The sequence below is a fragment of the Pinus tabuliformis genome, chromosome 8, assembly GCF_031772625.1.
Source record: "Pinus tabuliformis cultivar Carrire ecotype Pingquan chromosome 8, CPIR1, whole genome shotgun sequence".
Taxonomy (NCBI): domain Eukaryota; kingdom Viridiplantae; phylum Streptophyta; class Pinopsida; order Pinales; family Pinaceae; genus Pinus; species Pinus tabuliformis.
Genome location: NC_142294.1, coordinates 1,905,605,853 through 1,905,630,842, shown reverse-complemented (window position 1 = coordinate 1,905,630,842; position 24,990 = coordinate 1,905,605,853). Strand labels below are relative to the sequence as shown.

At 39.0% G+C, this 24,990-nt stretch overlaps 1 protein-coding gene across 2 annotated transcripts in view; it reads right to left on the bottom strand.

Moving 5' to 3' along the window:
- MMH-1 (MUTM homolog-1) overlaps positions 1 to 24,990 on the bottom strand; it is a 318,479-nt gene that overhangs the window by 237,593 nt on the left and 55,896 nt on the right. For both annotated transcript variants that reach the window (XM_089374736.1, XM_089374735.1), the window contains exon 2: positions 19,917 to 19,968. In XM_089374736.1, coding sequence (XP_089230862.1) covers positions 19,917 to 19,968 — 52 coding nt within the window. The remainder of the gene's footprint in view (positions 1 to 19,916; positions 19,969 to 24,990) is intronic.

The following is a 24,990-nucleotide window of genomic DNA, read 5'->3' as shown; positions in this document are numbered from 1 at the left end:
CAAACCCCAAATATGTATACAAAAAAAAATTCAAAACCCCAAGTGCTGCAAAATAACAAGGGTTAGAAAAAAATAATTTACAAAATATTTACAAATATACGATATTTACAAACTAAAAATACAAGCTCTCATTAGCATATTAATTCTTTTTAGCCCAAGATCAAATAATAATTTTGAAAATATTTTTTAAAATAAATGGCAATGAATGAATAATTTCGAAAGATAAATTGGCCAAAACCCTTCTGCAAAATTAATTACCACAACGAAAGCTTAGAACCCAAACAAGGTCAACTCTTCCCTGCAGCCTGTGAACTTGGAGCCCAAGGGTTAGCGTATGTTATGAACGTAAAATCATAACAATTAAATAAAATATTAAAATATTATTTAATTAATAAATTATTAGTTATAATCAATTAATTAGCAAATAATTAGTTAAATGAAGAGACATCAGTCCCTAAGGGACATGTCTCTCTGATTAGGCATGGCCAGTCAACTCCTATTTAAGGAGCACCGCCTCAGCCTTGTAACCATCATTCAATTTTTAACAATATTTATATATAAACATATTACATTCAGAATCTTATCTGATGTCTTATTATCAGTTTACAACAAATTAAACATTAATATTGCTAACAGTGGTATCAAAGCCAGACTCCGTCTGGTGACACCCACGATAGCTTGCTAGCCGTCAGGCCCTACTGGCCTTCCATTTCCTGCCTGTTTGGCTGTGTCACTGTTGCGGACTGAACGGGTTGTGACTGCAGGTTCCAGGTTGAACAAAGAAAGGCCACGGTGGGCATGGCTTGGATTTTGCTGGTAAGCGGGGCCCCGAGATCCGCTGTCGTGGAAAAACGTTTGCGTGCGGAATAGATTAACACTGCAAGGGTGTCGAATTTGTTGTAGTCAATTAACGTTGCAAGGGTGTCGAATTTGCTGCAGTCAATTAACATTGCAAGGGTGTCGAATTTGCTGCAGTCGTGGTGGTTTGACCTGCGACAGCCATTGATAGTTGTGGCCGAAGTTGGCTGCCGTCGTGGTGATATCCGCATGGAGGGTAGGGTCAACCGTCGGACCTGGCAACGTTATCGTTCAGCGGTGACGTGATCGTCCAGCGGTGAGTTAATTAAATTTATAGATATAACACATACGTATATAATAATATATATATAATTAACATTATATATAACTAAAATTATATATATATATATATATATATATATATATATATACGTAACTATAATTTAATTAATTAATATCTTTTAATTAAAAAAAGAAAGAATTAACAACAACAACAAAGAAAATTTTAACAACAACAACCAAAAAAAATTGGTCTTCAAGAAAAAAACAAAATAAAATGGCGGCGAACAACAATGGCGATATGAAAAAGGTTCAAGAGGACATCAACAAGCTGAATAAACGTCTGGATAATGTCGAGAAGTCAGTTAGTAAGCAGGACTAGATGGCTGGCAATATATCTTTCTTAAAAAACTTGATGCTAGATGGCTGGCAATATATCTTTCTTAAAAAACTTGATGAGTCGGCGCTTCGGAGAGACCAATCCACCTTTAGCTACACAGAGTCCCAAGACTCCAGAAGGGGAGACTTCTCTAGAACAGGATTTCATGAGGCATGAGAAGCAACAAATACCCCAAATTCACTTCAAAAGAAGCCAATATTATACTCATTCTTCCGGAAAGAACCATCTTAAAATCAAAATGAATTACCAAAGTATGATGGTAAGAACTTTAAAGGCGTTGTCGTATGGGTAAATAAGATGGATGCAATTTTTCTAGCAAACCCTCCACTCAGCGAACAAGAAAAAGTCGTGACTGCATCCAATTACTTAGAAGCAGAAGCGTACGATTGGTTTTTGTGGTGATCGTCTAAATGCATGAGTTGCTCATTCAATTGGAAAAACCTTAAAAATGCTCTGTTAAAAACTTTTCAAGACGAGGAGGAGGATGATGTCTACGAAACATTTGTTCACCTCAAGCAAAAACGATCAGTGAGTGAATACACTCACGAACGGGAAGTATTAGCAGTAAGACAAAGAGGGTTTTCATATGAGCAGCTGCTAAAAATGTATCGTTGTGGCCTTAAAGATTACATTCGCGAAGAATTAAAATTGCATAAACCTAAAACTATTGAGGAGGCCAGACATGCAGCCATAATTATCAAGCGAAAATATAAACTTCACAAACCACCATATGTCAGTAACGACAGGACTAACAGTTATTTCAAGGGAAAGGCAAGTAAAACCTCATTAGAAAATACTAGTAAGTATGTTCCACCACCATTACAAAGTGAAGGAAAACAACAATTCAATGTCAAAAGAAAAAAGGATGGCAAATGCTGGAAGTGCAGAAACAAGTATTGTCCAGGACACAAATGCGCAACACAAAAATTGTACAACTATGAAGCTAAACAAGAAGAGGAATCCTCAAAAGACAGCTCCAACGAAGAGGAAAATGAAGAAAATGCAAACCCTAGTCCAAACTCAAAAGACAATATGCCATGAATTTCCATAGCAGCCATCACAGGGATAGCTCAACCACAGACACTGAAGCTTAAAGGTTACATCAAGAAGCAAAGCGTTATTGTGATGGTGGACTCAGGAAGTACGCACAACTTTGTAGATGTCAATGTTGCAAAACGATTGAACATCTTTGCTTACCTGGTAGCAGACTTAAAAGTTATGGTAGCAGAAGGAAAGCAGATAGATGGAGTTGGCAAGTGCCATAAAGTTAAGTTGCAATTAAGCGACTATGCAATGTAGTCCAGTTTTTATACGGTTCCCCTAGGAGGAGTAGATGTTGTTTTAGGTGTATAATGGTTAAGAACACTAGGCACTTATTCATTAGATTCAAATGGGATGGACGGAAATATCAGTTGTTCGGGTTTCAGGCACCACCAACACAAGTCATCTCCACTCAACAAATGAAGAAGCTTATTCGCAAGGGGGCACCAACATTTGTTGTGCAATGTCAGCACTTGGAATTATTATCGACAAAAGGGACTCATCAAACATCAGAGATTTCATCCTTGATCCAGAGATACGAGAAGGTTTTCCAATGTCTACCAATGAAGTTGCCTCCGGAAAGGCAAAATGAACACATTATCGAAGTCAAAACCGACTCAACTCCAGTTAATGTCAAGCCATACCATTATCCCCATCACCACAAGACAGAAATAGAACGCTTAATTCAAGACCTGCTGAAGCATGGAATCATTACGAAGAGTAGAAGTCCATACGCTGCACCCGTAGTATTGGTCAGAAAGAAGGACAGATATTTCCGATTATGTATAGATTACAAAGGCTTAAACAAAATCACTATTAAGCATAAGTTTCCGATTCTGTTCATTGATGAAATGTTAGATGAATTACACGGTGCAAAATATTTTTCCAAGTTAGATCTAAGATCAGGTTACTACCAAATACGAGTAAGGTTAGAAGACATCAAAAAGACAGCATTCAGGACTCATGAAGGGCATTACGAGTTCAAGGTCATGCCATTTGGATTAACAAATGCACCAGCCACCTTCCAAGCAACCATGAATGAGCTCTTTCACCCTTACCTTAGGAAGTTCGTATTAGTTTTCTTCGATGATATTTTAGTCTATAGTAAGACGTGGAAAGAACATCTCAAACATCTAGAAGAAGTATTGTCTATTTTGGAAAAGAACCAGTTTTACGCCAAGCTATCAAAATGTACGCTTGGGCAGAAGGAAGTTGAATACCTAGGTCATATTATATCAAGGGAAGGAGTCCAAGTGGATCCCAACAAAATCAAGGCAATGAAAGAGTGGCCAAAACCCAAGAACATATCTAAGTTAAGGGGATTCCTGGGTTTAACAGGGTATTACAGAAGATTTATACGCACATCTGACATCGCCCGTGACGAATTTGTTAAAAAAATGCTTTTAAGTGGAATGACCAAGCAGACAAGTGTTTTGAGAAATTAAAGGAAGTGATGTCAACCACACCAGTACTAGCAACTCCCGACTTCTCCAAACCGTTCATAGTCGAATGTGATACTTCTGGGCTTGGAATTAGAGTTGTATTGATGCAGGACAACCACCCTATAGCATTTGAGAGCAGGAAACTTAATAAACAAGAAGGCTTTAAAATCAACATACCAAAAGGAGATGCTCGCCATCATACACGCTCTGACAAAATGGCACCAGTATTTGCTTGGAAGTAAATTCTCAAGCCGAACCGACCACAACAATCTGCAATTCTTACTTCAGCAAAAGACATTATCAACAAAACAACAGAAGTGGATGGAGAAGTTGCCAGCTTTCGATTTAGAAATATTACACAAGAAGGGAAAGGAGAATGTCGTCGTTGATGCACTCTCACGTAAAGATGACGATAACACAACATGTGCGGCCGTGATAGTCGTTCCGGAATGGTTGGACGAAATATGAGCCGAATATGCCAAGGATAAGGATTGTGACTCCATGATTAACAACATCAATCAATATGAGTGGAAAAATGACATCTTATGGTACAAAGGGAGAATTTACCTAACACCCGCATCCAAATTTATGGTGAAAATACTAAAGGAGTCTTACAATTCACCAACAGCCGGACATGTCAGATTCTACAAGACATACTACAACGTCCGATAGTCATTCTACTGGAAGGGTATGAGCAAGGAAATTCATAAATATGTTGCAAAATGTGATATTTGTCAAAGAAACAAGAGCAAAAATGTTCCAACTCCCAGATTGCTACATCCAGTACACATTCCACATCAGAAGTGGGAGGAGGATTTGATGGATTTTATTAAAGGTCTACCTGCATCTAACGGAAAGGATAATTTATTTGTAGTAGTCGACAGACTCACTAAATATGCCCACTTTATGGCTATTAAAAAGACTGACACAACCAAACAAATCGTTGATGTGTTTTGTAAAACATTTACAAACTACACGGGTTTCCTAAGGTTGTAGTCAGCGATAGAGATGTAAGGTTAAAAGGGAAATTTTGGAAGGATTTCTGCCATCAAGCAGGAATATCCCTTAGTATGAGTTCGACCTATCACCCCAAACAAATGGGCAAACCAAAATCGTTAATAAATGCTTGGAAATATATCTTTGTTGTTTCGTTACAGATAAACAAAACAGATGGACACAGTGGCTTCACCTGGCCGAATGGTGGTATAATACCGCATACCACACGTGATCTAAGATGACACCCTTCCAAGCCTTATATGGTTACGAGCCACCCAGGTGGAAGGACTTTGCACTCCTTGATGAAGAAATTTTTGTTTTCCTACCCCGGTTTTCAGTTTCACCTTATTTCTCCCATGTAGTTAAATGCCCATTCCCATAACCATACATTTAACAAACTGAAAAAAAATAAATATGGCTGAAAACACAAATTCTGGAAATTTTTCAGAATGCTGAAAATTGCAGAAATAAAAATCAGAAATTAAAAACAGCCATTAAAACACATTAAAACACTGATATTTTTGGTCAACTTGACCCTGGAAAAACCCCCTACAACTCTTGGGGAAAACCAGTTTGAGAGCTCTTCTTTATTTCTGAAAATTGTCTTTTTACAGTGAGAATTATTCAGCAAAAAATCAGCAAGCAAATTTACAACTTATCTCCTTTCCCGTGCCTCACAGCAATCTGGAAATTACAGCAAACAGGACAGCAATAAATGCTGTACGGCCTCCGTTTTGTGTGCAGAAAAATCAGCAAACTGCTCCTCGATTTTGTGCAAAAATCTGCCTTTCACTATGTGCTGAATCAGCTGTACAAATCTGCTGAAGTGCTGCCTTGGAATGTGTGTCAAGCTGTTGTCTCCTTCTCCTCTCTGCTCAGAAATCTCTCTTGCTCTCTTGCTCTCCTTCTCCCAATCTGCTCATGAAAGAATGAATGACATTTTCCTCCTTTTCCTCCTTTAATATAACTCCAAGTGACTTTTGGGTGATCTCTAAATCCAATGGCTGAAATAGATTTAGATCAATGGCTGAGATTAAATGCTCATTTAAATCTCACTTTCTATTTTTTAATTCACCCCACTTTAATAAAGACCCACTTAGTCATTTATTTCCAAAGTCACTTTTCCTTTCTAATTTTTCATTGACTTTATAAAAGTCACTTTAAAATTAGACTTAGTAACTTTATCACTTAAAGTCACTTTTAAATTAAATTTAACTTTATAAAAATTATAAAGTTACTTTAAGAGAAAAATTAAATTCTTTTGGACACTTTTCCCTAGACCAAAGATCAAAGCCTAAGGGAACCACCTGTCCTCCGGTACCAAATTTCAACACTCCCTCTTACCGAGGAAGGTGTTCCTCACCACACCCATCTTGTCTCTGAAGTAGACATGCTTGCCCCGTGGTAAGGCTTTGGTAAGGATATCTGCAACCTGCTCATCAGTGGAAATATACTCTAGCTTCACAGCTCCCTTCTAAACATAGTCTCTGATGAAATGATATCTGATCCCGATATGCTTTGACCTGTCATGAAATACTGGATTCTCCGTGAGTTTAATGCAACTCTGATTATCACAGTAAATCACTGAAGGTTTCAACGGCTGACCAAATAAGCCAAACAACATCTTGCGAAGCCAGATAGCCTCACAACTAGCTAGACTGGCTGCCATATACTCTGCTTCCGCTGAACTCAGTGCTACTGACTGCTGCTTCCGGCTGAACCATGACACTACTGCTGAACCCAACCCAAAACAACACCCTGAAGTGCTCTTCCTATCAGAAGCACAACCTGCCCAATCAGAATCAGTGTATCCTGCCAATCTCACTCCATCTCCCTGCCTGTAGTCCAGACCATAATCCACTGTCCCCTGCAAGTACCGCAAAATGTGTTTTGCAGCCACCCAGTGAACCTTCCTAGGCTCACACATAAACTGACTCATCGTGTTGACTGCAAAACATATATCTGGTCTAGTGTTGACCAAATACATCAAGGAACCAATCAGCTGCCTGTACAATGTGGGATCCACCAACTCGGAATCCGAAGCATGAAGCTTCTTCCAGTTGGTGATCATCGGTGTCGACATGGGTCTACAATCCTCCATGTGGAATCTGCTAAGGATGTCCACAATATACTTCCCCTGCCCCAGGAAGGAATGCCCCTCCTCCTGCCACACCTCCAAACCCAAAAAGTAATGCATCAAGCCAATGTCCTTCATCTCAAACTCCGCCGCAAGATCTCTCTTGCAGTGCTCTATGAGTCTCTCTGCACCTGTAATGATCAAGTCATCCACATACAGCACCAGAATGAGAGGCTCCTCACCAATCACAATAAAGTAAAGGTTCGGATCTGCCTCACTCTTTGTGAAACCCATCCCCTGCAAGTATGCATCTATCCTGGAGTACCAAGCTCTGGGAGCTTGCTTCAGGCCATAAAGGGCCTTCTTCAATCTGCACACATGGGACTCCTTCCCATGCACCTCAAAGCCCTGTGGCTGCTCAATGTACACCTCCTCCTGTATGAAGCCATTGAGAAATGTGGTCTTCACATCCATCTGGTGGATCTTCCAACCCATCTCTGCTGCTATCGATATAATGGAGCGGATCGAAGTATATCGAGCCACGGGAGCGAAGGTCTCCTCATAATCAACTCCCTCTACCTGGGAGAACCCTCTAGCCACAAACCTCGCTTTGAATTTCTCAATGCTGCCATCTGCAGCATGCTTTACCTTGTAAAGCCATCTGGAAGTAACCACGGATTTGCCCTCAGGCCTCGGCACCACCTCCCAAACATCATTCTTCATGATAGAAGAATACTCCTCCTGCATGGCCTCTCTCCAGACCTGCTGGCTAGCTGCCTCCTCATAGCTAGAAGGCTCAGAGTCAAGGATGCTGGTAACCATCGCCATATAGCTACAGAACCTCTCAGGTGGTCTACTCTCTCTGACCGGCCTCTTCGGCTCAGCAACAGATGTGGCATCTCTCAAGGTGTCCTGAAGCCACTTGGGCTTCCTCTTCCCTGAGCATGCTTCTCCCATAGGAGAATGAAACTCCTCCTCCTCATCACCATCAGTAGCCTAAACTCCTGACTGTCTGTCTGTTGTCCTCCTGCCTGCACCTGAACCTGTAGAAGCTGAGGTACCGTGTGAACTGTCCATCAGTGGACTCCCTAGTGAACTGCTCTATGAACTGCTCTGCATGCTGCCCGGAGCACCACCCCTCTGGCTCGGCGAGCCACTGCTCACTGATGGACCTGACATCCTCATAGATGTACCTCCGGATCCTCCTGATCCCTGCCCACTGGATCCTTGCGACTGACTCAACTGCTGCTGAGGGTCTGGCTGATCTAGATACTCTAACTCCCGTGACCTCCTAAAGGCCCTGTCCTCCTCGAACTTCACATCCCGTCTGACAACAACTCTCCTCTGTGCAAGAATGTAAATCCGAAAGGCCTTTGAGGTCTCACTGTAGCCCACAAAGATACCCTTCTCTGCGGTGGGCTCTAGTTTGGTCCTCTTCTCCTTTTGGGTATATAGGAGTATGTAATGCATCCAAAGATATGAAGATGACCAAGATCAGGCTTCTTCCCAGAGAAAGCCTCCTCCGGAGTCATGTGCCCCAAGGCACGATGCGGACTCCTGTTCTGCAAGTAAACAGCTGTGTTGCAGGCCTCTGCCCACAAGAACAATGGCAACCCCTGATCATGTAACATAGCTTTGGCAGCCTCTATGATGGATCTGTTCTTCCTCTCCGCAACCCCGTTCTGCTGGGGGTTGTAAGGAACAGTGAACTCCCTCCTAATGCCTGCCTCCGCACAATAGTCAACAAACTCTCCAAGGGTGTACTCTCCTCCATTGTCCGAACTCAAGGACTTGATCTTTCGACCTGTCTGTGTCTCCACAAGAGCTCTGAACTCCTGAAACCGCTTGAAGACCTCACTCTTGGTCTTCAAGAAATAAATCCCCTGATCATGTAACATAGCTTTGGCAGCCTCTATGATGGATCTGTTCTTCCTCTCCGCAACCCCGTTCTGCTGGGGGTTGTAAGGAACAGTGAACTCCCTCCTAATGCCTGCCTCCGCACAATAGTCAACAAACTCTCCAAGGGTGTACTCTCCTCCATTGTCCGAACTCAAGGACTTGATCTTTCGACCTGTCTGTGTCTCCACAAGAGCTCTGAACTCCTGAAACCGCTTGAAGACCTCACTCTTGGTCTTCAAGAAATAAATTCAGGTCCTCCTGGAGTGATCATCAATGAATAAAACATAGTACTCATATCCACTCAAGGAAACATGAGACATCCGACCGCTCACATCGGAATGAATCAAATCAAGTATCCCCGTCGCTCTGCTGTCACTGCTGGGAAAAGGGGATTTGGCAAATTTGCCCATCGCACAACCTCTGCAAGTATCAAAGTGATCAGTACTGAAATCTGGCACACCTGTAGTGATCTCCCGCAATGTCCTCAAGGCTCCATGATACATATGTCCCATCCTGCGGTGCCAAATCTCACACAGCTCAGAACTGCTAGCTCTGCTGTCGGTACTACTGCTCAATGCCAAAAGGGGCTGGAATGCAAACTTGTACACCTTTGCATGGCGTACACCTATCACTCTAGCTGAATCAGCTGGAGCGTCCCTGGAATACATCAACACCTGTCCTCCCCTGAACAGTACCTCATATCCTCTGTCCTCCAAAGCTGAGACGAATATAAGGTTCTTCCTCATCCCTGGCACATAAAGAACCTCTGACACCTTCAAGGGAGGTTTGGACTCCCTCTGAAATGTCACTGTCCCCACCCCGACTGCTCTAACAACTCTGTCATCACAGAGTACTACCTCAATATCAGTGCCACTCTCTGAAAGCTCTGAGAAGTACTCCCGGACTCCTGTCATGTGACGTGAAGCCCCACTGTCCACATACCAGATACCTGAAGATGCTCCGCTAATCGAGGGAAAAGCATGCTCCCTCTGAACCTGTGTGGCAGGTGATCCTGTACTAGAGGACTCACACGTAGTGAACGCAAACTCTCGGTCAAAACGACCAGCAAAGTCCTCAATCTCTGCTGAAGCTGCCACGTCCTGGTTCTTCCCCTTCTTCTTCTTCTTCTCCGGACACACAACTGCATAGTGTCCCATCTTTTGACAATTCCAACACTTCACCTTGGAATAGTCCTTCTGTGAGTTACCCTGTTTACCTTTACCTTTGCCTTTGCCCCCACCACTGCTTGTGGAAGCCTGCTTCTTCCCTTTGCCTTTCTTGCCTCCAGCCACCAGTGCTACGTCCTCATCCTGCTCAACTGGCTTGGCTGCCCCAAGCTGTCCTTTCCTGATCTCTGTTTGAATACAATCATCCCAAAACCTCTCCCATGTGGGAAGGGTCTCACGTGCACAAACCCCATCAGCAAAGTTCAACCATGAACGGGGGACGTCATTCACTGCAATATGCACCAACTCAGTGGATGGAATGGCCTCTCCAATCACTGCCAACTCATCTCTCACATTGGTAATCTTTGTGAGATATCCAGCTGCACTATCATTCCCCATCTTAATGTTCTTCAGCTTCTCCTTCAGGACCATCTTCCGGTTCTCATTGATACTCTGGTAGAGATTGGACAATGTTGTCCACATCTCATGGGCATTGCTCTTTCCTCTCACATGAGGAATGCAATGGTCTTTGATTCCGTCTAGAATCAGCCTCTTACCCTTATTGTTCTTCTTTTTATACTCAGCCAACTGAGTAACATCAGTGGGCACAACAACAGGGTTCTGTGCGGTATGCACCATGATATCCCAGACTTCTGCCTCCTCAAAGATACTCTGCATTCTCTCCTTCCAAACGCTGTACTTTATATGCCCATCCAACCTATCCTCCACCCTCAATCCCAATGACATCCTGCTGTCCTAAAACTGAAAAATAGCACTGCTGTAGTAAAGATAAAACTGTTGTTTATGAAAAAATCAGCTTGCTGGAATTTTCTGAGTGAAAAATCAGCAACTGTAATTTTTCCTTTTGCTATCCCAAACTGCCCTTCAGCACTCAAGCTCTGATACCATGAAGAAATTTCTGTTTTCCCACCCCGGTTTTCAGTTTCACCTTATTTCTCCCATGTAGTTAAATGCCCATTCCCATAACCATACATTTAACAGACTGAAAAAAATAAATATGGCTGAAAACACAAATTCTGGAAATTTTTCAGAATGCTGAAAATTGCAGAAATAAAAATCAGCGATTAAAAACAGCCATTAAAACACTGATATTTTTGGTCAACTTGACCCTGGAAAAACCCCCTACAACTCTTGGGGAAAACCAGTTTGAGAGCTCTTCTTTATTTCTGAAAATTGTCTTTTTACAGTGAGAATTATTCAGCAAAAAATCAGCAAGCAAATTTACAACTTATCTCCTTTCCCGTGCCTCACAGCAATCTGGAAATTACAGCAAACAGGACAGCAATAAATGCTGTACGGCCTTCGTTTTGTGTGCAGAAAAATCAGCAAACTGCTCCTCGATTTTGTGCAAAAATCTACCTTTCACTATGTGCTGAATCAGCTGTACAAATCTGCTGAAGTGCTGCCTTGGAATGTGTGCCAAGCTGTTGTCTCCTTCTCCTCTCTGCTCAGAAATCTCTCTTGCTCTCTTGCTCTCCTTCTCCCAATCTGCTCATGAAAGAATGAATGACCTTTTCCTCCTTTTCCTCCTTTAATATAACTCCAAGTGACTTTTGGGTGATCTCTAAATCCAATGGCTGAAATAGATTTAGATCAATGGCTGAGATTAAATGCTCATTTAAATCTCACTTTCTATTTTTTAATTCACCCCACTTTAATAAAGACCCACTTAGTCATTTATTTCCAAAGTCACTTTTCCTTTCTAATTTTTCATTGACTTTATAAAAGTCACTTTAAAATTAGACTTGGTAACTTTATCACTTAAAGTCACTTTTAAATTAAATTTAACTTTATAAAAATTATAAAGTTACTTTAGGAGAAAAATTAAATTCTTTTGGACACTTTTCCCTAGACCAAAGATCAAAGCCTAAGGGAACCACCTGTCCTCCGGTACCAAATTTCAACACTTGATTCTAGGATACCAGCAGTTAAAGACCACTTAGGAGAAAGTCAAAGAATCATCAACTTACTAAAAGAAAATCTAACCATGGCCCGTAATAGAATGAAACAACAAGCCGACCAACACCGTTCTGAAAGAGAGTTCGAGGAGGGAGATTGGGTCTCTGTTAGACTCCAGCCTTATAAGCAACTATCACTAAAACAACAAGGGAAGAATAAATTGTCACCTAAATATTATGGACCGTACCAGATAATCAAAAAGATTAATGTAGCTTATGGGTTAAAGTTACCGGATAACTGTCGAATCCATAATACCTTTCACGTATCAAGTCTCAAAAAAGTTTTAGGGCAAAATCAAACAGCATAAACAGAAATACCAAAGACCGATGAAGAAGGAAGAATAGTCCTTGAACCTAAAGGTATACTCGCTACCTGAGAAAAGGTTTTACGATCTAAGACAATAAAGGAATACCTCATCAAATGGAAGAGGTTACCAGAGGAAGATTCGTCTTGGTAATCAAAACGTTTCATGCATCAACACTCAGGCCTACCTATGCTTCAAGGACAAAGCATCTTAAGGGAAAGGCAATGTTATGAACTTAAAGTCATAACAATTAAATAAAATATTAAAATATTATTTAATTAATAAATTATTAGTATAATCAATTAATTAGCAAATAATTAGTTAAATGAAGAGACATGAGTCCCCAAGGGACATGTCTCTCTGATTAAGCATGGCCAGTCAACTCCTATATAAGGAGCACCACCTCAGCGTTGTAACCATCATTCTATTTTTATCAATATATATATATATATATAAACATATTACATTCAGAATCTTATTTGATGTCTTATTATTAGTTTACAGCGAATTAAACATTAATATTGCTAACAGTGTATCTATAAATCTCTACAATTTTCTCAAGATAAAATTCTTAGATCATAAGGTGAATCAAAACGCCTAAGATAACTCGTACTAATAGAATGTTATTATCACCGAGAAATGAAATAACAATTTAAAGAATTATTCGGCCCAATATAGGATAACACATATCACAGATCAGCAGATACAAGAACACCATGACCTGAACCCCAAAGTATTTCTATTATGACAAAAAACGTTCCCAGCAAAGCAGTAGCTCAATACCAGTGTTACATTTTTTTTTCTCATCCAGAGATCATATCCAAATAGAAGCTCAATAACTTCCTTATATAGAGAAAATCCCTCCAAGTGGAAAATAACGGCTAGTTGGCTTGATCCTCGACAAAATAATCTTGACTGTTGAAAATAACTTGATCATCTTTTAATCTCCACCGTCGAATTCTTATTTTTGACGAAAAAATGGTATTTCTCTTAAAAACCATTTTAAAATAATATTTTGGATTAATTTCCTCAAAAGTTTGACTTTGACTTAACCACCAAGTCCAAGGGCTCAAATTTTCTTAAAATATCCAATTTTGCCTTGGAGGACCTCCAAAAATTGACTTTCTTTTGACCCGCAAATTTTTTTATTATTTTCCACTTGGAGAGATTAATTTTTCTATAATTATTTTTGACTCAAAATTAATTAATTTTCTGGCTTAGGATTTTCATTTATTTTAGCCAGAAAATATAATTAATTGACTCTAAAGGGGATTTAATCATTTTTGTGCCCTCAAATATTTTAGCGATGGTATCTGACTATGAGGGACCATGCACTAAAATATTTTTACATCAAATAATTGCAATATCAACCCTTGAAAGGGGGAAACACCTTTATACATAGACCCTCAATAGTTTACCCAATTCTGTGACACAACATGATCTAGTATGAAACGAAGTGTGCTTGTAATAAAAATAATTTAGCCATGGTGTCTGACTGTGAAGGACCATGCACTAAAATTATTCCCAAACACACTTTTACAATAGACTCAATATAACACTAGAACTCACCTAACACCTTGTCAATGAATTCCACCTTAGCTTTAGGGTTTAAGCTGGAAGAAAAACTCTATTGATTACACGTGTTTACAAACACACATAATTCGGGAAGATTAAAAAACTTCCTAGGATGAAATACTTTGCCAAAATTAGAGGTTTACCTAGATTAATTAAATGGTCATACTAGCATCATTTACAATAAACTATGCAAAAAATTGGGTTTACAACTTTACAATAACGAATTATGGCAACCGATGACTTTGATCTTTGACAAAATTTCCCCACTTCTTTGTACTTTGCTTTCTCGGATTGTTGACAAAGTGTGGTCAATAGGGGTAATAATTGTTATCAATCATACAAAGTAAGCTCTAACCCTTTGAGCTACGAGCAGTAATACAAAATAAAATCAAGAAAAGTGAACGACGCAGAAGGGGGGTGGAAAAACAAAGGCTAGGTTGGTAACTCATGCATCAGCGATTGCTATACAGTCGGGATGAGGATCCCATCATTGTTGGTCCCCTTGACCATGGCACCTGGCCATGAAGTCTTTTCCCCTTTGTTTCATCATTATTCACATGACACCTATTAATTGAAGGGTGGATCGAGGACGTGTCACTTCCCCTTGGGGGTTGGAAACACCTAATAAGGTGATCTATTAGCCACTCCTACCTAGGGAGGTAATGCCATTGCAAGTTCAAAACCTTAATTTTGGAAGGGAAACCTTATTTGAAGTGTCAAATTGTCCATTTCTTTAAAGATTGGTTCACTTAGATGCAAAAATGATACAAAGTAAGCTCTAACCCTTTGAGCTACGAGCAGTAATACAAAATAAAATCAAGAAAAGTGAACGACGCAGAAGGGGGGTGGAAAAACAAAGGCTAGGTTGGTAACTCATGCATCAGCGATTGCTATACAGTCGGGATGAGGATCCCATCATTGTTGGTCCCCTTGACCATGGCACCTGGCCATGAAGTCTTTTCCCCTTTGTTTCATCATTATTCACATGACACCTATTAATTGAAGGGTGGATCGAGGACGTGTCACTTCCCCTTGGGGGTTGGAAACACCTAATAAGGTGATCTATTAGCCACTCCTACCTAGGGAGGTAATGCCATTGCAAGTTCAAAACCTTAATTTTGGAAGGGAAACCTTATTTGAAGTGTCAAATTGTCCATTTCTTTAAAGATTGGTTCACTTAGATGCAAAAATGATTAAATGTACCTAATGATGTAGTTGCTAGCACTGGATATTGTGTGTAATTGCCAGGTGGTTCCACAACCATGGCTTGGGCAGCTTAACTAGGGCCCAAGAATTTTAGAGGAGCATATTGACACCCACAGGTGTGTTGAGAAATCTAGGGCAGTATTTAGATTAGGGTTCTTTAAATGATTTCTCTTGACTAGTTGTTGTGATGTCTTTTAGTTCTTCTTTATTGCATTAGTGTTCTTTCCATCATCAAGACAAATGCCAAAAAAATGAAGATCATAAACACAAGAAAAGGGACACAAGATGTAGGCACTCAACCGAGGCAAAACCCCTATGAAGGGGAAAACCCGGTCAAACTCTTCCTTTAGTAGAATCAAATCAAGTTGAGACCATATTAGACCCTTGACCTAGACCTCTCTCCATCCATCAAGTCAGCCTTTCAAGTAGAGAAGTCATTTTCTGGTTCACTTCTTCCAAAACAGCACATCAAGAACAAGGGTTTCAGCCTTCTTTGTCACATCCTTTTTCTACATCTCCTACAGTCATACTAAAAACTTTCGGTCTTGTCATTATAAAGGCAAACTTTGGTCCTGTAATATCTTGGACAAACTTCAGTCTTCTTCCTTCATCCTTTTTCATAAGTAGCTCTTCCTTGCCTCAACGAACTTCTTGTCTCAATAGAATTGAAATCGAATTGATTGATGGTTAAATGCTTCAAGGTCAAATGCTCCTTTACATATATATAGTCTTCACGAGGTGGACGTGTCTCTTCATGAGGCCGACTAGACAACAACTTGAGGCTAGCTTTAAGTGCGTGAGGCTGACTTGATGGTGGAGTTTTTATGACTAAAATACATGAAATAAATTTCTTTCTTTGATATAATGAGCCTACGAAGGGTTTAGATAATGACAATAACTCAAGACATAAACCTAGAAGCCTACAATGGAGGCTTTGACCTATTGACCAATGACCCAAGCATGAAACCCATGCTTTAATAAGTCAAGTTCTCTTAATAAAAAAAATATTTTTCTTCCTTTTGATAAATACAATCATGAAGACTGACACTAGTTACATTCTTCAACAAGGTCGAGCGTTGACAGCCATGGGACTCCAAGCAATAGTAGAGCATCATAGATATCAGTGGGCACCTCCAACAACCACAGTGTCCCAGCACTTTGCCCTACATTGATTACTTTTATGGGATGATACACCTGGACCCAACATGCCCCCAATTGGCTTAACACTATTAGAGGGATGGCAGTTGATCCAAGGCCCAGACGAAGATGGTATCACACTTTGAGACATGGGAGGGCAAGCACCATCTTGAGAACCCCCAACATCGGAGCAAAGACAAACATTTTGGCAACCTCAAGACCCATGAAACCACTTTTGTGCCCCACATTGAAAATTGGGGTTCACAAAGGAGCATAAACAAAGACCTAAGGGCAAACCCTTAAGAGATGATTTTCAAAGGCTCCTACTCACATCTTGGCACCAAAAAGCCTCAATGCTAGCCCTAGAAGGGCTCACGCGTGCATGACGTCATCATTCTATCTCTTAAGGCTCACACATGTGGGCAAGAGTTATGTTTTATCATTGGCTACTAGGTCAGCTTGTGACCTAGCTTGTGATTAGCACATTATTTTATTATTTTGAGGGGCATTTGGCTAAAATTAGAAGTCAAATTCCTCATATAAGCAGAGGAAACATTCAATGTATCAAATCATGATCACAACTTGAGAATTTTAGCCTCTCTAGTGAATTTGGCCTTCCTTTCTTGTTGAGAATTCAGATGTATGAATTCATTTTGACATTTGGAGCTAAATTGTTTGTCTTTGGAGCTATTCTTTGGATCAATGGATGGAATCTTTTGCATGTTATCTTGTAAGTGTACCTATTGTTGAATATTTATCTTTTTACATGTCTAATGTATGAAATAATGTTGAATCTAGGTATTGCTATTGTGCCCTAATTTATTGAATATTTATTGAATGTTATCTATATGATCCATTGCATGAGTTACTCATACATAACATGTGAATGAATGTCCTAGTGGCGAACTTTAACTAGCTCTCTTATGAAAAATCCATTATCCATTGCATAGATAATTGCTTGAGTTTTGGTGCTAGGGGTCAAGATTTTGGCTTTCTTAGAAACTTTTTGGCTGATCTAACACATCATAGACTCCATCCCAAGGAACAAGGCACTGGCCTATTTTGTCTGTGATCAACCCTATATCACATCGATAAATTTCTCTCTTTCTAATTCGGCCCCTTTAAGGCCAAGCTCATAAATTAGGGATTAGTGTGAATCCCTAGGCAAGGATTATTTTGGGCATTAAAGAGCCTAAACATCAAAAGGAGTGTATTTGCCACAAAATCTCTTCTTTTGGTGGGCATCCACTTCAATCTTGTCCATAAATTTCTTTGCCCTAGGACAAACCCTAGTTTTGTGTTCCTTCAACTTAGGGTCTTGCTTTAGGATTTCATATGCCTTCATCTTGTTGCTATACATTGTTGGAAACCCTTTCTCCTTGCCTTGAACTTCGACCATCACAACACTCAAATTACCAATAGCCCTGGGTCTTGTGCCTCGTCTTATAGGCAAGTGAACTTCCTCTTATTGGAGCCTTGAGCCTAAATTGTACCTTTCTTGTAAAAAGCCACATTGTGCCACCTTATACCCCAACCTTAGAATATCCATTAGGGGACCTTCTCACATACTAGATCTCCTCCCATCGGTGAACATCTATAAAGAGAAGAGGGTTTTGGCTATGGTAACAGTGGACCATCACCCCATTGTTGTCACTTGGTCTAGTGTTAGCTTTATAGGGTGACCATCTCCAAGGCCTGCTAGATTTTGCGGCAAACAAGGCAAACTTTGAGATAATGGGTATTTTTCGTTTCTAAACCCACTTTAAGTTTGTCCATTTTTCTTTTAGCTATTGTTTTTGCTGGTTGCATTTGCAGCCAAATGCAGCCTATTCTTTTTGTATAAAATCACAAATGTGCATTCATCGTTCATATTGATAGTTAGAGGGAGCACTTTATCAAGAAATAATTTAATTAACAAGGCCATAAAACCCAAAGGAAGTCTAAAATTTCTATCAACAATCTAGCTTTCCTACTTTTAATAAACTTCTTGTAGATTTTAAATAAAAAGCAATATGTATTGCATTCTAACTGTTTTATGAATTTAATATGAGTTTCCATTAAAAATAAAAGTAATAATAATAAAAATCAGTGTTATAACAAACAAAATTAACAAAGTAGGTATAAGAATTAGTTAAAATCAAGGAACAAATATACAAGAAAACAAAGATATCTATAGGTGTTAACCTAACTAATGTCTCCTCATAGATAGTTGAACAAAGAATAATACAAATAATGACACACATGTAAAGAGGCATTAAAAAATTTTAAAGAATGACAATCTGGAGTAGCATCATTTTGTGTCCAGATGATAGTACCAATAGAATATGCACTTTAATTGAATAGAAGTAAAATAGGTCACACAATTGTCATGTTGTCAAGGAGTATAGATTAATAACAAGTTGTCAAGAATAGTTAACATCAAATTTCTTTGTTAAGGTCATGCAATGCGAAGAATTACATGCAAGAAAATGAACAACATCAAAATGATGGGATAAGATTGGAATAAAAATCCTCGATAGTATCCTTAAAGTTTTATGGATTGGTTGGGAGTGTTGAAAATAGAGTATATTAACAAATAGGCATGTTGAATTCAATCTATGTACCTATGTCCATGTATTGTGTGGCATGAAGCATTAAAACATAATAAAGGTATTTCAAACAACAATAAATAAATATTTTTTTTGAGGGGAGCCTTGATTCAAATGTAACAATTTTCAAAAAAATCAATTCCAAAAATGATGTTACAAATTTATAATCCAGTCTGCATTGTTTACATGTTGTAAATCATTCTCCCTTTTCTTTGGATATCTCATTTCTTCCTTCCTCTAGGTATAGTGTTTCAAACATGTACTTCGATCCTTTCTATTTATGAATATAATTCTTCTCAGTAAAATTGTGTCAACAATGCATAATGTTTCATTTACCTTCACATGGTCATCCATGTTTGACTCCCAAGTTCTCCAAGTCTTTTTGGCATTGATCCAGTGTAACATCCCTCATGAGTTCATACATATTCCCTATCTATTACTAATCCCATTAAGTCTATCCTATAGTTTGAACATATATTCCTTTGTTAGTCAATTTACATGCATGTATCACTCTATTACTAATTAAACTTTGGTCTCCTCTTATTATCTATTTTGTATTACTCACCTTCATTATTAACACAAAGACCAATCTCGCATAGTAGTTTCTTTCCCCACTTATTTTCAAATTGGATACAAATCCATCTATCACTCAGTATTTTCTTAATTCTTTTATTTATCTATTATCAACTTAATTAAGTAGCTTAACCTTGACCCATTAACCTAAAACAAAGCATAACTTCCACAAAACTACAAGTTCAACACTGCATCAAAAAAATCCAAAACTAAACTTATTAATTCTATTGTTACACAAAATAAGTTATATAGTAAACGATATGGGAAGCAAGCAAGCACATTTAATCATTTAGCTATTCATATTAGTGTTGTTGGAAACAACTTACAATAGCATGTTATGTATTTAAAATTTTCATTGCAAGAATTACACCAAAACCTTGACTACTACAGATATATTTCAGACAGATGTTGTGCAAACATACATGAAACTTGGAATGTCTATAGATGAAACTTACCTTTTATACTTCGTAACACTAACGCCCTTGATATATACTGCACCAGTCATGCCTAATCCATGCCAAAAAAAAATAAATCCAAGATTCACTATTATTGCTAAGAAACTATAAAAGTACCACCATAAACCTTACAACACGTTGCAAAAACTAACAGAAAGAAATTACACAAGCGTAGCACATAAGTACCCAATAAAAAAATTATGTACATGGCTTGAGCTTATATATGCAGCATTTCAAAGCAAAATTTGAGTGCATAATTGAATTTCAAAAGCAATAAATGAATTGGAGTAGATATATCCACATTAATAAAGAAAACAAATGTGATTCAGTATCTTTTCCCTAGCCAGTCTCTTTGTTGAAGATGTTACGAAAACATTGAGATTTAATTACCCGCCATATTGCCTAATGTTCCATTTCCAATATAACACTAATCATATGATTGAATTTTAGTTGAGTACCCACGACACCACCAATATTATCGTTCAAGTAGACTAACCCTTCCTAAGATAATAAGTCCACAATTGTTTCATCATTTTACTTCTTCGAGCACAACATAATATTCTCTCTAGTTTGACATACACCACTTTTCTTTTTCAATTATCTTCAGTTGTCCTCCTCTCTCCCATACATGCATGCATACATGACTAATTAACTTTTTGGAGTGCCAAAATTAGCATACCTAAGATGTAAAGGGATGTGTAAACATTGTTTCTTACTAAAACCCATCATGAGATAGTCAAAAACAAATTAATGTATTTGACCTACTTGAGGGATGACATCATAAAGTTATTTACTCTCACAATCGATTTTCGCAAAACTTAGTTCCATTGGGAATTCACAAGATGGAAGGTAGGATGACATGTTTGCTGAAAAAGTAGATATTGTTAACATTATGACACAGGTTTGACGCTATGGCACAGGTGTTGTCCTTGATGGAAACTCACTCTGGTGACAGATCACAGTTCAGGGTCTCAGAATGAAGGAAAAAGATATATACGCAGGTTCACCTTGACCAAGCCGCGTATACACGTGGGTCACACGTTCCAAAGACGCGTATGTGTATACACACACTTTCACGCAAGGAAAAGCGCGTATATGTGGGAGAACTTAATTTTGGTCCGTGGTATTTAGTCCTTGGTATTTGAACCTATGGTTTTGGACCATGGTATCTCATCCGAAGTGTTGATCCCAAGCATTGGGTCCATGGTATTGATTTGTTATGGTTTTGGACCGTGGTATTGAGAAATGCCTAAAACTATAAAAGAGGAAGGAGATCATTTGGCATGATCATCATCTAAATTATTGAATATCTAATGCAGAGCTAGATCTGGAATACTGGTGATTGGTTTATGGTGCATAGCTGGATCTGAATGAAGGAGGAACCTAAGCGCAAGGAGAAGGATAAGTTCTATTGATGGGTCAAAATCTCAAGTCTTGAATAAGTAGAATCTTTGAAGTGATTTTTGATCTGTTATATTTGGCGCACGCTTGATCTATAAATCTGATAATCTGGGTATAACTAATGTCTGAATATTTGAAAGAGTGAATTATCTTTTATAGATCTGTACGCAGGTTCGTCTCATCAGAGGTGCGTATATACGCTGGTTCAACAAATCAAAACAGCGTATACGCAGGTTGGTCTTAACACAGAAGCGTATGCACACAGGTTTCTGAATATTGAAGTAGCGTACGTCTCTTGAATTATGTTCTAGCTGCTTCTGTTTATTGCTGCAGTGTTCTAGGTTCAGAATTGGTGTGTGGTTACTGTTACTGTGTACTGGGTACAGCTGTTAGAGAAGTGTCTATTTGATTCAGTTTTGATTGGTGAAAAGGAGATTGTTTAATGCAGAAATTCTTGATGTTTGATTGATGTTATTCATGGATCCAGTCTGAAAATTTATGAAACATGGTCCCTGGAAGAAAGAGAAGGTTGTAGCCCTCTGTAGGTCAATACCTACGTACTAGCACCTGAACTAGTACAAGAGCTAAAGGGGTTGTAGCTCCCTTCCAGGAGAGGCTGGAGAACGAGGGAAGGTTGTAGCCTTCTACAGGTAGAAGCCTGCGTACTGGTATAAGTCTGCGCCAGTACAGAAACATTGTAAACAGAAGTTTCTAATTAAAAGAAGATAGAGACGAATTGCAGCAGGTGGTTTTCACCCACATTGGGTTTCCACCTTATATCTTGTGTTCTTGTGTGTGATTGTCTTCTGCTCTGTTTTATTGTTCCTGGTTACTATTTATTTGATTCTAATACACAAATTAATGATCAACATCTGTAAAATAAATTAAATTATAAGTCTGCATGGTATACGCTAGTTTCCTTATCTGTAGTTGCGTATATACGCGGCTTTCACTAACTGAAGTAGCGTATATGATCTGGGTGTGAAAAAGAAAATAATTGACTTGATAATACTGATTCACCCCCCCTCTCAATATTATTTCCAACAATTGGTATCAGAGCAGGTCCTTCAGAAGAAGCTTGATCGCTTGAAGGAAGATCTATCATCATGAGCAACTACGAGAGAGAAGCATCGATCAGGCCACCAATTTTTGATGGGACCAACTTCGTCTATTGGAAGGTAAGAATCACAGCCTATCTTCAATCTCTTGGTACAGAAGTCTGGGATATCATAGATGCAGGGTACACATTTCCATCAGCAACTCCTACAGATCCGGCTGGTAAGAAGCAGTATGAAACAAATGCAAAGGCTGTCAATACTCTATTAGGGAGTCTATCTCAAACAGAATTCGTCAAGGTTATGCAGCTCAAAACCGCAAAAGAAATATGGGACAAGATTGTTCTGAGCTATGAAGGAGATGAACAGGTAAAACGAGCAAAACTTCAAACCCTCAGAATTCAGTATGAAAATCTCAGAATGCACAATGATGAAAGTGTGGCTAACTATTTCCTACGTATAGATGAGATTGTTAATTGTATGAAAAACTTGGGTGAAGAAATAAAAGAGGTTGTTTTGGTTGAAAAGGTTCTAAGATCTTTGTCTTCTAAGTTTGAATCAAAAGTTTCTGCAATAGAAGAAAAACAGAATCTACAGAGCATTACCATGTCACAGCTACACGGAATTCTAACCGCTTATGAAATGAGGAAAGGGGGACCATCAGAGAGAAGAGAAGCTACATTCAAGACCTCAGGAAAAGGAGATTCCTATGACTTAGGACATATGTCAGAAGAAGAGGAAGAATCAAATTTTGTCAAAAACCTTCAATGGGGTGCTGGAAGATTCAGAGGTAAGTTACCTTTCAAATGTTTTGCTTGTGGAAGAGTCGGTCACTATGCTGCCAAGTGTCCTCATAAAGATAAGCTTGACAAAGGTAAGGAACCAGTTAGATGGAACAGAAAACAGAATGTAAATAAGAAAAGCTATTACACTCATGAAGACAGTGATGGACTTTCAAATAGTGATGAAGATGAACAAGGTAATAATTATAGACTTTTAATGGCTTTTGAAGATGATGATTTATTGGATGCTATAGATGAAGAAGGTCTTTATGAAGAGATTTCTAGACTCAAAATTTGTTTAGAAGAGAAGAATGTGATTATAGATACTCTACAATTCCAACTTGCTAAAAGGGAAAAACATCATGAAAAGTTAGAATGTGAAATTGTGGGACTTAGAAAAGAGATTGAGAAAACAAAAGCTCTTAATCTTAGATTTGTTAAAGGATCTGAAACTTTAGATGAGATTATCAAAGTGCAGCGTTCTCCACTAATCAAGACAGGTCTGGGATATAATGAAGAAGCATCTCAAGCACAGAAGCCATCCACCTCCAAAAGTTATCTTGATGCAGCAAGGAGAAGTGAGCAAGTTGACAATCGACAGCAAAGGCACAATGCTGCTCACCAGGTAAATCAGGGACCTTTTACTTCAAGAATGAACAGAGATCACCAAGTAAATCGGGGGCAATCTACCCCAAGGATAAACAGAAGCTACAACAGACCACAAGTAAATCATTCTCAATTTGCCTCAAGAATGGATGTCAATGAAAACTACAATCATTCGGTCTGCAGGGTTGATAATCGCAGGAATTTCTTCAATGGCCAATGTTTCTCTTGTCATAACTTTGGACACAAAGCAGCTCAGTGTGTTGCCTACAAAACTATCATGACTAGAGAAGCTCAAAAACAGAGGAGTATGACTGGGATCATGAAAAGGACCTACAATAACTTTTCTGCTCTTGAAAATGAAATAGAATGTTCTATTTGTAACAATTTCGGTCATGAAGATTCTGAATGCAGGAGCAGGTTTCGAAAGACAACTCAGAAGGAGCAAGCCTCAAGTGCCAAAACATGGAGAATGAAAGAACTGCAACCAGAAAGATGTGGTATAGCCTTATATGCGGAAGGGCAGGAAAATCAATGGTACATCGACAGTGGATGTTCGAAACATATGACGGGTGATAAAGAAAAACTTCAGTCATATAGTGCCTTAGAGAAGGAGAAGAAGGTCTCATTTGGAAATGACACCCCTGCACTCATAAAAGGTAAAGATTTTGTTCTTTTAAAAGAAAAGGTCAAAGCAGGAAATGTTATGTATGTTGATGGCTTAAAGCATAATCTATTGAGTGTCAGTCAAATGTGTGATCAAGGAAATGAGGTGATATTTCGATCAAATGGATGTATTGTTCGTGAGCTTGATATAGAAGAAACAGTGATCAAAGGCATAAGGACTCCAAATAATCTATACATTCTCAAGGGAGGACAACAATAATGCTATCTGAGCAAGAATGATGAACACTGGCTATGGCACCGGAGATTGGGGCATCTAAGCTTCTCACAGATAACGAAAGCATGCAAATACCAAGCAGTTTGTGGTCTTCCAGACATCAGAATTCCAGACAATACAATATGCAAATCATGTCAGTTTGGTAAGCAAACCAGAACTAACTTCCCTGAGAAGGAAGGATCAGCTAGCAGGCCACTTGAACTTGTCCATACTGATGTATGTGGTCCATCTAGGAAAAGGTCACCTCGAGGAGAAGAATACTTTATATTATTCATTGACGACTTCTCCAAGATGTGTTGGATAGGACTTATGAAGCACAAAGACGAAGCCTT